This window comes from Diceros bicornis, chromosome 11 (assembly GCF_020826845.1).
Source record: "Diceros bicornis minor isolate mBicDic1 chromosome 11, mDicBic1.mat.cur, whole genome shotgun sequence".
Lineage (NCBI taxonomy): Eukaryota > Metazoa > Chordata > Mammalia > Perissodactyla > Rhinocerotidae > Diceros > Diceros bicornis.
In genome coordinates this window covers 29,594,639-29,607,582 of record NC_080750.1, presented here as the reverse complement: position 1 = coordinate 29,607,582, position 12,944 = coordinate 29,594,639, and the positions used below count along the sequence as shown (strand labels likewise).

Genomic DNA, 12,944 nt, shown 5'->3' with positions numbered 1-12,944 from the left:
TCTTGATAACTTTTGTGAAGGTCTATTTTATTAATCTTTTCAAAATCATCTTTTGGTTTTGTGAATCTTCTCTATTTTGAAAATTATTGTTCCCTATTTCATTTTTCCTGCTCTTTATTATTTCCTTCCTTCTTATTTCTTTGTGTTTGTTCTGTTGATTTTTCCATCTTTATGAATTGAATGCTTAGCTTGTTTATTTTTAAACCTTTTCATTTCCTGATCTCTAAGTACTGTTTTAGCCATGTCACATCTAGTTTGACATATTCTATTTTTATTGTAATTCATTTCAAATATTTCTTAATTCCTTTATGATTTCCTTTTGATTCCAAGGACTATTTAACGTACACTGCAAGGAAAAACACGTATTAATTTGACTACATCAAAACTTAAAATTTTTGCACCGGCCCCGTGGTATAGTGGTTCAGTGCGCGTGCTCCGCTGCTGGTGGCCCAAGTGCGGATCCTGGGCATGCACCGAGGCACCGCTTGTCAGGCCATGCTGTGGCGGCGTCCCATATAAAAGTAGAGGAAGATGGGCACAGATATTAGCCCAGGGCCAGTCTTCCTCAGCAAAAAGAGGAGGATTGGCATGGATGTTAGCTCAGGGCTGATCTTCCTCACAAAAAACAAGAAAAAAAAAACTTAAAATTTTTGTAGGACAAAGGATACCATAGACCAACCAAATTAAAAGTCAAACTGCAGGCTAGCAGAAGATATTTGCAACACATGTCTGAATTATTATGTAGAATATGTTAACATTCTACAGATCAATAAGACAGAAAGTGTCATAGAAAAATGACAGAGGATATGAATAGGCACTTCATAGGGGAAATGTTAATGGCCCATAAGTATATGAAAAAATGTTTATCCTCAGTACTTATTAAATATATGCAAATTAACACAACAGTGAAAAACTTCTTGTCACCCAACAGATGGCAAAAATTTTTAAAAGTCTGATTATATCTTGTATTGACAGGAATGTGAGAAAAATGGGAACTCTTAACGCATCACTGGTGGGATTTTAGATTTGCACAGCTACTTTGGAGAGAGTAAAATATAAAATGAAAAATACACTTATTCTATGACCTAAAAATTCTGTTTGTAGGTACATATTGTGGAGAGATTCTAGCATCCATGCTTAAGAAAACACAGATTAAGAATTTTTTGCAGCATTGTTTATAAAAGTGAAAAATGGAAAATTTATTTGCCTACCAGTAGATAATCTGATGAATAAAATGGGGTAAATTCATGCACTGGAATAATTTGTAGTATCTAAAAAGCATAGCTGTATTTACTTATACCAACATGGATAGAATGTAAATTTTTTTTTTTTTTTTTTGTGAGGAAGATCCGCCCTGGGCTAACATCTGCCAATCCTCCTCTTTTTGCCAAGGAAGACCGGCCCTGGGCTAACATCCATGCCCATCTTCCTCCACTTTATATAGGACGCCGCCACAGCATGGCTTGACAAGCGGTGCGTCGGTGCGCGCCCGGGATCCGACCCGGCGGATCCTGGGCCGCTGCGGCAGAGCACGGGCACTTAACTGCTTGCGCCACCAGGCCAGCCCCTAGAATGTAAATCTTGAATGAAAAAAGTAACTTTCAGAATGGCATATATGGTATAATGTCATTTATGTACCCAAAATAATACAAATACAAAATAATACTACATATCATTTTGGCATACACACACACACAAAATATAATATATACACACACAAACATAAAAGTGTTAAAAATAAATTGGAAGAATATGCACAAAACTCACTATAGTCGTTTCTTTGGAGAGATGGAATGGTGAATGAGGACTAGGAGTAGTATTCAAAGATGTTATCTTCACCTGTAATGTGTTATTTCTTAGGGGGAAAAAAACTTTAAGCATAAATAACAAAATGATAACAGTTGTTGGTTCTGGGTGGTGAGAACATGACTATTTGTTACAAAATTTTTTGTAATTTCATTTATGTTTTAAGTCCCCCTCAAAAATTGTATATAAGAGATGAGTTCCTAAACTAGGAACACAGATGTCTCAGGTTTCTAGCCTGGGATGGTGGTGATGTTATTGATAGAGGAAACAAAGGAGATCTGTAGGTAAAAGACCTTTAGGTACCAGTGGATTATCCAAATAAAGATGTTTACCATACAATTGAAAATTAGAACCTAGAGCTAAGAAAAAGCTGATTTTTGAGTCAGTACAGAAATTATATTGAGGGCCGGCCCTGTGGCTTGGTGGTTAAGTGCGCGCGCTGTGATGCTGGTTGGCCCGGGTTCGGATCCCGGGTGCGCATCGAGGCACCACTTCTCCGTTCATCCTGAGGCCGAGTCCCACATACAGCAACTAGAAGGATGTGCAGCTACGACATACAACTATCCACTGGGGCTTTGGGGGGAAAAAATAAAATAAATAAAATCAAAAAAAAAAAAAAAGAAATTATATTGAAAGCCCTGGTGGTGAATGGATACTAAATACCATTTTGAGATAGTGGAGAATGAAGAGAGAACGTGGCTAAGGATCGCACTTTGCGCGAATAGTCACATTTAAGGGTTGTGTAGAGGTGGGTGAAGTCAACTGAAAAGAAACAAACCGGAAAAAGCAAAGCCAGACAGTTTATTATCATGAAAATCAAATGAAGGAGGGCGGCCCCGTGGCTTAGCGGTTAAGTGCGCGCGCTCCGCTGCTGGTGGCCCGGGTTTGGATTCCAGGCGCGCACCGACGCACCGCTTGTCTGGCCATGCTGAGGCCTCGTCCCACGTACAGCAACTAGCAGGATGTGCAACTATGACATACAACCATCTACTGGGGCTTTGGGGAAAAATAGGAGGAGGACTGGCAATAGATGTTTGCTCAGAGCAGGTCTTCCTCAGCAAAAAGAGGAGGATTAGCATGGATGTTAGCTCAGGGCTGATCTTCCTCACAAAAAAAAAAAAATCAAATGAAGGGAAGGATTTCAATAGGTGGTGGTCAATAATGTCATTTGTTTGGAGAGGTAGAGTCAGGTGAAGACTAAGAGGAGGTTGCTGGGTTTGACAATTAAAAGCTCAATGTTGACCTTTGTAGAACTTCTCAATAGGGTGCAGAAGCTCTACTGTAAGTAGAGAAGAAGTTAGTTAATCTGAATATTTCTCTTGGAATCAATGAAAATAGAATTTGACTTATAGTTGTAATATATTTTAGTTAAGAACGCCATTATAGGGTAGGAGCTGGACCCGCGGCATAATGGTTAAGTCCAACGTGCTCCACTTTGGTAGCCCGGGTTCACAGATCCTGGATGCATATCTACACCACTCATCAAGCCATGCTGTGGTGGCAACCCACATACAAAGTGGAGGAAGACTGGCACAGATGTTAGCTCAGAGCTAATCTTCCTCAAGCAGAAAAGAGGAAGATTGGCAACAGATCTTAGCTCAGAGCGAATCTTACTCACCAAAAAAAATAAAAAGAACTCCATTGTAAATTTTTTCATAAACATGCTAAACAAGAATCATGTAAAGTTGTAAAGTTTCACAGGAATTGAAAAAAAAATTTCAGAGTATTCAAGATACTACTGAAGAACCCAAACCCATGAAATCAATTATCATAAATGTTATTTAAAATAGAGATCATTAACTATTTTAACTCATTTTGCAGGGCCTCATGCACATATGGGTTAATTCATTAATAAATTCTCTTTGAAGACATTTGTTTGTCTAACATCCATTAGAAGAGACTAGCTGCAGTCATCAGTTGACAGTCTTCTAGGAGTGGCTGCTAGGCATTGGGAGCAGTGTTTTGCCTAGTATAAACCATAAAGTGAAGAATCAACAAGCTCAAGGAGAGTCTGGCCCAGGGATAACTTAAGTAAAATGCAGAAAACATGAACCTAAGCCAAATTATCAGTCTCAAAAATGGTACATACTGGATCCTTACTCATCATATGGTTTTCATGATCCATAAATGCATATGGCAAGAAAACTTATGATAAAATAACTTTTGGGAGTCATGGACCTCTTTGAGAATCTAAAAATAGCCATGACCCTTCTCTTCAGAAAAAAGCACATTTCACTAACAAAATTTTGCCTTTGTGAACCCCACAAAATGCATGCCTTATGAAGGCTTTTATACATATAAATAATTTAACTTTCCTGGGTAGTAGTCCAAAATGTAGCATATACCCACTATTCTCTAATTGCATGTACAAGCAGTTTTGTATATCATACTGTCTCCAAGAATTTCACCCTTAGTGGGGGTTCTATGTGAACTGAGAAGGCTTAATTTTTTTCTTTTGTTACCAAATTTGCTACCAGGTGTAGTAATAGGTGCCTACGACAGAAACTTGCTCAAAGTAAGTGCTGGATAATTACTTGTTGAATAAATGAATTGAATATGTGACTATTGGTTCAAACATCTTCATTTTAATAATATTTTATGAAACCTGACTATTAAATAAAGCAAATCAGTAGTGTAAAAACTCGCAAATAAAGAATTAAACAGTAGTATAAAACATATGAAATAATTCATCTTTTCTCTTTGTAAATCTATAGACTCCACTCCTGTACCTATTGTCTATCTTCCAATGTTGATGAATCAAGCTTCACTTAATGGTCTTAAGTCACTTGATTCTAGCTTGTTGTCCTTGATAGACATATTTTTCTTATAATTTAGTTTTCTTGATCATTTTTTCTCCTGAACATGCCCAACACACCACCCCCAAGCTTTGAATTTCATTGTTAGTTTGGTTGTATCAGAAAAGCTTAGACTGTTTGGCCTTCTCTTATAGTTCTCCCAGCATTCACTGCTCAAAAATTTTTTTGCATTTTTTTCTTAATTTTTCAGAAAGACACTTAACCATTGCTTTAGCTTTTGACATTAAAAAGCAAAACTTCAACCATTTTGCAATTTACTATTCATAAATGTAATAAGAGTAAAATGGATTTAACTTTTCATCTATTTTATAACTTCTAAGTTTTATAGAAGATTGTTTTGTAGAATTTTTGACCTTGAAATCATAAGATAATGTGTGATTTTGGGCAAATTATCTAACTTCTTGTGGCCTCAGTTTCCTGATGTGTAAAATGAGGGCATTGGACTAAATCGGTGATTCTCAAATAACTCTACCATTGGTGTTTAAAGAGCTGTTATTACTAAAATAGGAAATTGGCATCCTTCTCCTAACTTACAGGCAGATAACAATTAACGGACAGAATGTCTCTGTCCTTTGATTCCTAGCCATAATTTTTTTTTTTAATTTTAAAGCCTGTTGCCCTTTGTTTGTACTAGTATCTGATAGAGCACACAATTATATATTTGGTTTTTAAAGCGTAATATATCTAATTCATGGTAGTCAGGAAAAGAGATCATGATGTTCAGGTTATTTATTTTTTGAAAACCTCTTGGTGATGTGGTCTCATGCTCCTTTCCAACTATAACATTTTATGATTCTGTGTACTAGATAAAGGGAAAATACAAATGAAATCACCAGAGTAAGCTAAAAATAAAAACATTTAAAACCTATATGAGATTGGAAACAATTGTATATTTATATCTTTCTCAAGAATTTTTTCCATCTTGGTTACTACAGGAGCATAAAATCATTCAAATAGCCAATGATTATATTATGAAGACTTATTTTCAAAATGGAGACACTGAAGGATGAAAGAATTGATGCCCAGACTGTAAAGAACTAAGAAATGGAAAGAACTGCTCAGCACTCGGTAGTTGAAAGTTAGAGGTCATTTACGAACTTGACCATTTTCTTTCATTATCTAAACTGTGAAATGTGACAAATTGGGACTTTAAACTGCTCCTTCCTTCTGTATTAATTATCTTTTGCTCATGAACAAATTACCCCAAATTCAGCATCTTAAAACACCAAACATTTATTATATTGTACAGTTTTTAAGCTTAAGGATTGGGGAGTGGCATACCTGCATGGTGCTAGCTCAGGGTTTTTCATGAGTCTGCAGTCATCTGAAGGCTTGATTAGGGCTGGAGGGTCTGTGTCCTAGATAGCTCAGTCACATGACTATTGGCAGGATACCATGTTCCTTGCCTAAGGGACCTTCCACAGAGTTACTTGAGTGTACTCATGACATGGCAGTTGGCTTCCTCCAAGAGAGTGACCCAAAAGGAAGAGATCCAGCAGAGGTCTGTTTCTGAAGTCGTATCACATCACTTCAGCTTTATTCTATTTGTTAGAAGTGAGTTATTAAGTCCAGCCCACACTCAAAAAAGGAGAGGGGAATTAGGCTCCACCTCTTGAAGGGAGGAATATAAAAGAATTTTCAGACGAGAAAATCCATAGGTACTAAATGCATCATAACAGATGGGCTTTGTGACTTTGGTGTTTGGGGAGTGTTTGGGAGTAAGGGCTCTCAAGTCAGAGTGCTTGGGTTCAAATCCTAGCCCTGCCTCCTGTTAACTCTGTGACCTCGGCCAAGGAACCTTAAGATTCCTCATCTACAAAATGAGCACAGTAGTAATATCTAGTTCATAGGAATATAGAAAGGAATAAGTGAAAAAAGGGAAGCTTAGGCATTTAGCATAGTGGCTTTTATTTCAATAAGAGTTAGCTATTATTTACCATTTTTTTTTTCCTGCTAGGACACAGCAATAACTTGGATATAGGGGATATCTTTCTGTAATGTTATTAGCAGAATATGAATTTGCTCTAAAGTGTCTACCACTTAGTGGTAGTGAACCACCTATTCTTACTCAGTTTTTTATTCTGCTTATTAATACCTCCTTAATCTTGAAGACTTGAGAAATGCAGGTATATGTGTATATATATACATTTATATATACATATATTCAATTCAATAATATACACAATTATTTATACATATATTCATATATACTATATGGTTTGAGTCATATTATGTAGAAGTACATATATTTTTAAGTCCTGCCACATTTATAGTTTTAATATTTTACCACGTTGTTAAAAATTCTTTAAACACGTTTTTAATAGAACAATCCACTGAATGTCTTGATTATTTCCTTCCTCAGGCTAGGCCCTGGAAATGAAATTCCTAGGTCAGAATATATGAAATTCTTTTAAATTCTTGATATAATGCCACATTGCTTTCCTAAAAGTTTGTATCAATTTATATTTCCAGTAGCAACCTATCCTTACTTGCTATTCCTAGTATAGTAGTATTGGTCTCTAAACAGTATTGGTGGCTTTTGAAAGCCTAGTTACAGTAGCAAGGTAGAATCACATTAAAGCCCATGAAATTGTTTTTACAAGAGCTTTAAATTCATAGGAATATTTTTCAGTCTTTCTTCATTAATTTCTGTTATTATTATACACACACACACACGCACATATCTATTATGTGTATACATAACTGTGAAGTATTAGGCAGGAATAGATACAGCTTCTGTTCTCTTGGAATTTAAACTATAAGGCTGACATGGATATGTATAAACATGTAGAGAGAGTAAAATACATACATACTATTCACTTATTAAGATATATTTCAAGAAGCAAACAGTAAGGTAAAAGTTACGTATCAGGCTTCAAACTGACTCCCACATTGAGAAGAGTGCTCCTTCTTGATCCAAGTTAACCTGTCACCTCCAGAAAAAATAAACCTTTGCCTTATATTACTCTCTTCCCTTCTAAATTCAGTACATGAAAAACTTCTGATTGATAGGAGTGGAAATTCAGATTTGTTATCAATTCCAATGATCTGCCTAAAGCCAGCAGTTACCTCTTAGTGTTCCTTATCATCCCCCACCTGGAACGGTCTCAGTTTAAGATGCTGCCAATCAATGGATGATCTTTATTTTAAGTTGACTAGAAATAAAAAAAATAAAAGTTACCAGTCATACAGTTCCTTTTGTCCAATAGGTGGCAAGTTTACCTAATGCAAGAAAGAGATCCTTACTTGGTTTAAGGGTGTTGTACTTTGGAAGTGGTATACAGGTTCTTTTTGGGGGGGGGCGGGAATCATGGTGGTAGGGCTAGGGGAAAGGACCAGGAGAATAAATTAGTATTTAGAAGGAAAAAAAAAAAAAAAAGTCATGGGCTATGCAATCGGAAGTTGCACTGATATGTTGGGCAAACTTTTGTAAAATGATATTGCATTCATTTTACCCCTGGAAAAAAAATTTTTCTCTAGATTATCAGCACAGTTCATTCAATTCAGATCATAAAAATTATACTTCGTTATTTTAAATTTGTAACTGCCAAATCTTTTTTGTGTTTATTTAGCAAATACTTATTGAGCACTTACTCTGTAGGAAGCATTGTTTTAGGCAAATTTTGTGTAGAAATAGATTTAGGGCAACATTTTGTTTCAAACGTTTTTTATATTACGAAATTTTGAAACCAGGGAAGAATTTTTTAATGAAGCCTCATCTGAGTCATTGTATTGGATTGATATCGTGTTATCAATAAATTTATAGTCACTGGCAATTTATCTCCCTCTTTTATTGTATTTCATATGTAGTTTACTTTTAATAAGTTTAATTTCTATCAAAAAGATTTTAAAAAGTAGATGATGATATAAATGAATACGTTTGTTTCCAAATGAACAAAATAGAAAAGAAAGGGTATATGAATTTCATGACTAGCAAATTGGGGAAGGAGAATCTAATCTCCCAGAGGTTGGCATGTTGTTTACTAATAAATACCTGTTTAGTGTGCTCTTTTAACACTTCTGTAGTGGGGAAAGGACGAAGTCGGTCTGTGAAAGTAGTTGGAAGCTCCTTACTTTCCAAGTAAAGCTTTTAGAATATTTTGTAGGTATGACTTTTTTTGTTGTTATTCCTGTTTTAAAGTGCAGCTCTTTCAAGAGAACGAGTTACATGTTGCATAAGCCTGGAAACGGCCAAAACAAGTAAAATAGCCACCTTTATTTACAGCTGCGGGACTAGGTATTAGATCTCTTCCAGGAAGAAAATTTGATTAATGGCTCTTTTCCAGAGAGGGGACAACTGCAGACTTTTCTTTCGCAGAGCGTGAAACGTGCCTCTTCCTGCCGCGGGGCCTCGTCCTAGCCGCGGCTCCCAGGGCGATTCCCAGCCTCAGGTGTCTCTCTCGCCGCGGCCGCTCTCCGGGGCGGGCGTCCGGGACTTCCTGTCTGGGCGCGGGGCGGAAGGATCGCGTTGCCAGCCGAGGCCGCCGCCGCCGCCGCCGCCGCCCCTGCCGTTAGGTGGTGGGGTTTCTCAGCCCGGCGGCGGGAGGCGGGCCGGCCTCGGCTTCCTGTCGGAGGACGCGCAAGGATCCGGGCGTCTGAGTGTGTACGAGTGCGTGAGTGTGTGTCGGTCGCACGGTGTGTGTCTCCGGCCGCGGGTTCCGCCTCCTCCCCTGCCGCCGCTGCTCACGGTGTAAGTCAATGTGAAGCAGCAGCTCCAGCCCCGGGATAAACATGGCGACGTCTCTGCATGAGGGACCCACGAACCAGCTGGATCTGCTCATCCGGGCTGGTAAGGACAGGGGAACTTTTCTCCGGTGCATCGGTGCAGCAGGAGAGGGGGTGCACGGAAGGCGGGGTGACTCCCCTGTAGCGGTCAGTGCAGGGGGTACCGTGTCCACCTCAGTCACTGGGGCGGCCGGGGGAGAGGGGGGTAGTGAATGAAGTAATGGAGGCGACGAATCAGGAAGTGATCACCTTGGAGAGTAACCTGCCTCGAATCCGGCGCTGTCGCTTCAGGGAGGGTTTGGCGAGCAGCGGCGGCAGCTGCCGGGCGCAGTGCTGGCAGCGGGCGCCGGGGAACCGAGCCGCGGTGAAGTTGGGGACTCGGGGGCGGACGAGTTGTGCGCTTCACCCCAGTTGCTGAGGAACCAGGAAGTGAGTGAGGCTGTTGTCTCTCGGCTGCGCCTGCCACGCTGTCTGGCCCGAGAGGCCGCTGCTGCCCGCGGTCGGGGGCGGCGGGCTTCTCCGGGAGCGCTGGCCACCCCCGCCCTGCTTCTTTCAGGCCGGGTCCACGAATCCGTGACTTCCGCATGGACGAGGCGGCCCCGGCCCATGTCCGGTAGACCGATACCCGCCAAAAAAATGCTCTGAGCCTCCTCTCACATCCCCACCTTGTGCGGTCTCCGGAGTAACGGTTCTGGAAAGGGTCACTTAATGTGGAGTAGCCCGGGATGGTGTTTCTCTCGGGGGCCCGCCTCCCTTGCCTCATTTAATGGGTGGCTGCGAAGAAGTAGGCTTATGCCCCTTACCTCGTGGGTTGTTTTTTTACGGGGAAGAATGGGAAGGACACAGGCTATATTTTGTTCCCCTGACCTGGAGCGTTGGGGCGTCAGAGAAGAACGTTTATTTCTGTAAACAGTGGGTGAGTGTGAAGGAGTGGGGCGGGCAGGAGGGAGTCTTGGCCCTAGGGAAGTCTCAGCACGGAATTGCCCCCTTTTCCCCTCCCCCCCAAACCTCCCACCATAGCGGAAGCGCCTCGGAGAGGACAGAACGGACAGGATTGACAGGCCTCTGGTTCCAATCTGCTCTCTGAGATGTTCCAAATAAGAACGTTGATTTCTGGGGGCGGGACTCAGGGCCCGCGCTGGGCCAATGAAGATTGGGCGGGAGTGAAGCTGACAATGTACGCATGGAATTGGAGGGAAGAGGAGTGTAAACACGGAAGTGGCCGCGGGGGTGGGGGATGTGCAGCGCCACTGCTGCAGCGGAAGGGCACGGACTTAAGTTACATAGAAAAAGCAGCTTTACTTAATAGCACACAGAGCACTGAGGGCCGTGAGTCGATGTAGCAGTGCTTGAGTACTATTCACCTACTGTGCTAATGAGCATACATGTTCCTTTCGCCGGGTTCTATTTCATATCGCCAGCGATGGGAATTGGAAGATGGGGAATCTTCACCAAAGAATAATGCTGTAAAAGATCTTACCTTCTGTTTGTCTCCATTGTTTTTAGGTAGAGAGCGTGAAATTAGTAGTTTGGTTGGTGAAACTGTGATTCAGTTCGATTGGGGGAAATCACGAACACATGTGTGTCTCTAAATTTAACAGAAGAACTTTAAGTTCAAATGAAATCTGGAATAATGGAACTGTATGTATTGTATAACACATAATGAGTGGCCAGCCTTTTATTCTGTAAAATGTAACACTACACGTTTCAGAGGTCCCAAAGAAAAATCACAGTTTACTGAGTAGTGATTAAAACACATTTGACAGTTATTTTCTGATCAGAGCAAGAAGTTAAGTATTAGTGAATAAGAGGCAGAGCATGAGGAGAGAACTTGGTTCCTTTGTGTGTGTTCAGTCCATTAATAACATAGTATAATTGAGGGATGGAGTTTTTGGCCTTATATTATTAGTACTAGCAATTCTTATAAATTGTTTGGGTCGGTGATGTTTCTGTGAGTGTTAAACATGTACATTTCAAGAAATGTTTCCAGTGGTTGTGAACATAAGGAGAGAACCTTAGAATAACCCCTGCAAATTAGAATTTTGAAAAATTTTGCCAATAAAAGATATTTTTTCATAAGCCTTTGGAGTTATCAGCGAAACTGAATGTGACCTGTCGATATTTTGCTTGGAGTGGATACATACATAACAGTCTAAAGTTCGAAAATACCACGTTTTATCTCCCTGTGATGAGGGTTTTAAGTTAAATGCCATTTTCCAGCCCCACTGCATTTCTTTAGTATACACAGACCTTACAGTTTCCTTTATGATTGTAATGTTCTGTAAAGAATACGTTTTACATATAATTGTTTTCAAATTATTTCTTCAATCATGTCCATGTAATCTGAAGCTCCTTTACAAGCCCTATTTTAGAAGGAAACTTGAGACAGGTTTGCAGATTTACCCAAGGTTTATTCAGTGAGTTAAAAGTTGGGGAGGAAAGGTGGCCTGGAAAATTAAGAATCATGCATCTAAATTTTTATTGCTGACAATTTCCAATGGTGTTGGGAGAGTAATGTTTGTAAAGTTTGTATTTGCAAACTGGACAGAATGATACCTTTTTATTCCCTTGAGGGAAGTCATCAAGTGTTAGACTTATTTCTTCCTCACAAAGATTTTACAGTCTAATTGAGACAGATGAAAGTCTATATAATACATAAATGTTAATGTAACTGCAGTGATTGCTATAATGGGTTGATGATTAGTGTAGAATGATATTAAGGAAAACTAGAAGAGATAGCTTTAAGTTGAATATTGTTAGCATAGCTGTTCTTTCTAAGTAAGTATAAAGGACTTAATATTACCACTACTATTGTTATATGTTAAGGTACTAGAAGATATAGTTTTGCTTTTATTTTTCTCCTTTAGAAGCTTAACTATCAACTTCAGCTTTAGTTATCAACATTTATGCTGTCAGAGAAGTTTGAGTAAAGAATGAAATAAATAAGCTTATTTGTTAAAAATCACTTTAATTTTAACATACAAAATATTTTTGTGGTAAAGACGACATAATTTATGAAACTTTCATTGGCAACATGATGTATGAGGAAGAGTCTTGACCTTGAAGTCAGGAGATGAGGATATACATCTAGCTGTCACTAAACTAGCTCTGTCCTAGTGACTTAACTTCTTTAAGGCTTCATTTTCTGTAAGAGAACAGGATTGACTAGGTGATCTCTAATAAATTCTAATTATTAAAGTTATAAGTGGCTCAAGTATTTAATGGAAAGCAAAGGCTTCTCTTTTTCTTAGAGTTCTTTACATTACACCATGTGAGTGAATGTGTCTGTAAGGTCATTACGTAATTGTGAGGTTAATTTCTTTCAGGCAATCTGTGCGCCAGATTGGAACTTGAGGCCATATCTATATGTTGAGTAAGACTATGATACAGATTATTTAATAATTTAGGCTAATTTCGTGTGTGTGTGTGTATATAGCTTATTATAGGAAAAATGAATCTCTAGTCTAGAGGGAAAACAATGTTAATTAATATTTATGCGAAAGTATTGTGTGAATATGGTCTGGATTTTCTGGAAGATTTTCTATTTAAAATATTCTGTCTTCTTATTCTCTGGTATAGTTTCCTTGACTTTTTTCT

The 12,944-nt window shown here is 39.2% G+C and overlaps 1 protein-coding gene across 19 annotated transcripts in view; it reads left to right on the top strand.

Annotated features, from left to right (window-relative positions):
* The window catches only part of ELF2 (E74 like ETS transcription factor 2), a 95,764-nt gene that overhangs the window by 64,684 nt on the left and 18,136 nt on the right, over window positions 1-12,944 (top strand). For 5 of the 19 annotated variants that reach the window (XM_058550089.1, XM_058550084.1, XM_058550085.1 and 2 more), the window contains exon 1: window positions 9,328-9,411. The exons of the other annotated variants lie outside the window; for them this stretch is intronic. In XM_058550089.1, coding sequence (XP_058406072.1) covers window positions 9,354-9,411 — 58 coding nt within the window. In that variant the 5' untranslated portion in view covers window positions 9,328-9,353. Of the gene's footprint in view, window positions 1-9,327; window positions 9,412-12,944 lie in introns of those variants that run through there. 19 annotated transcript variants of the gene reach the window in all.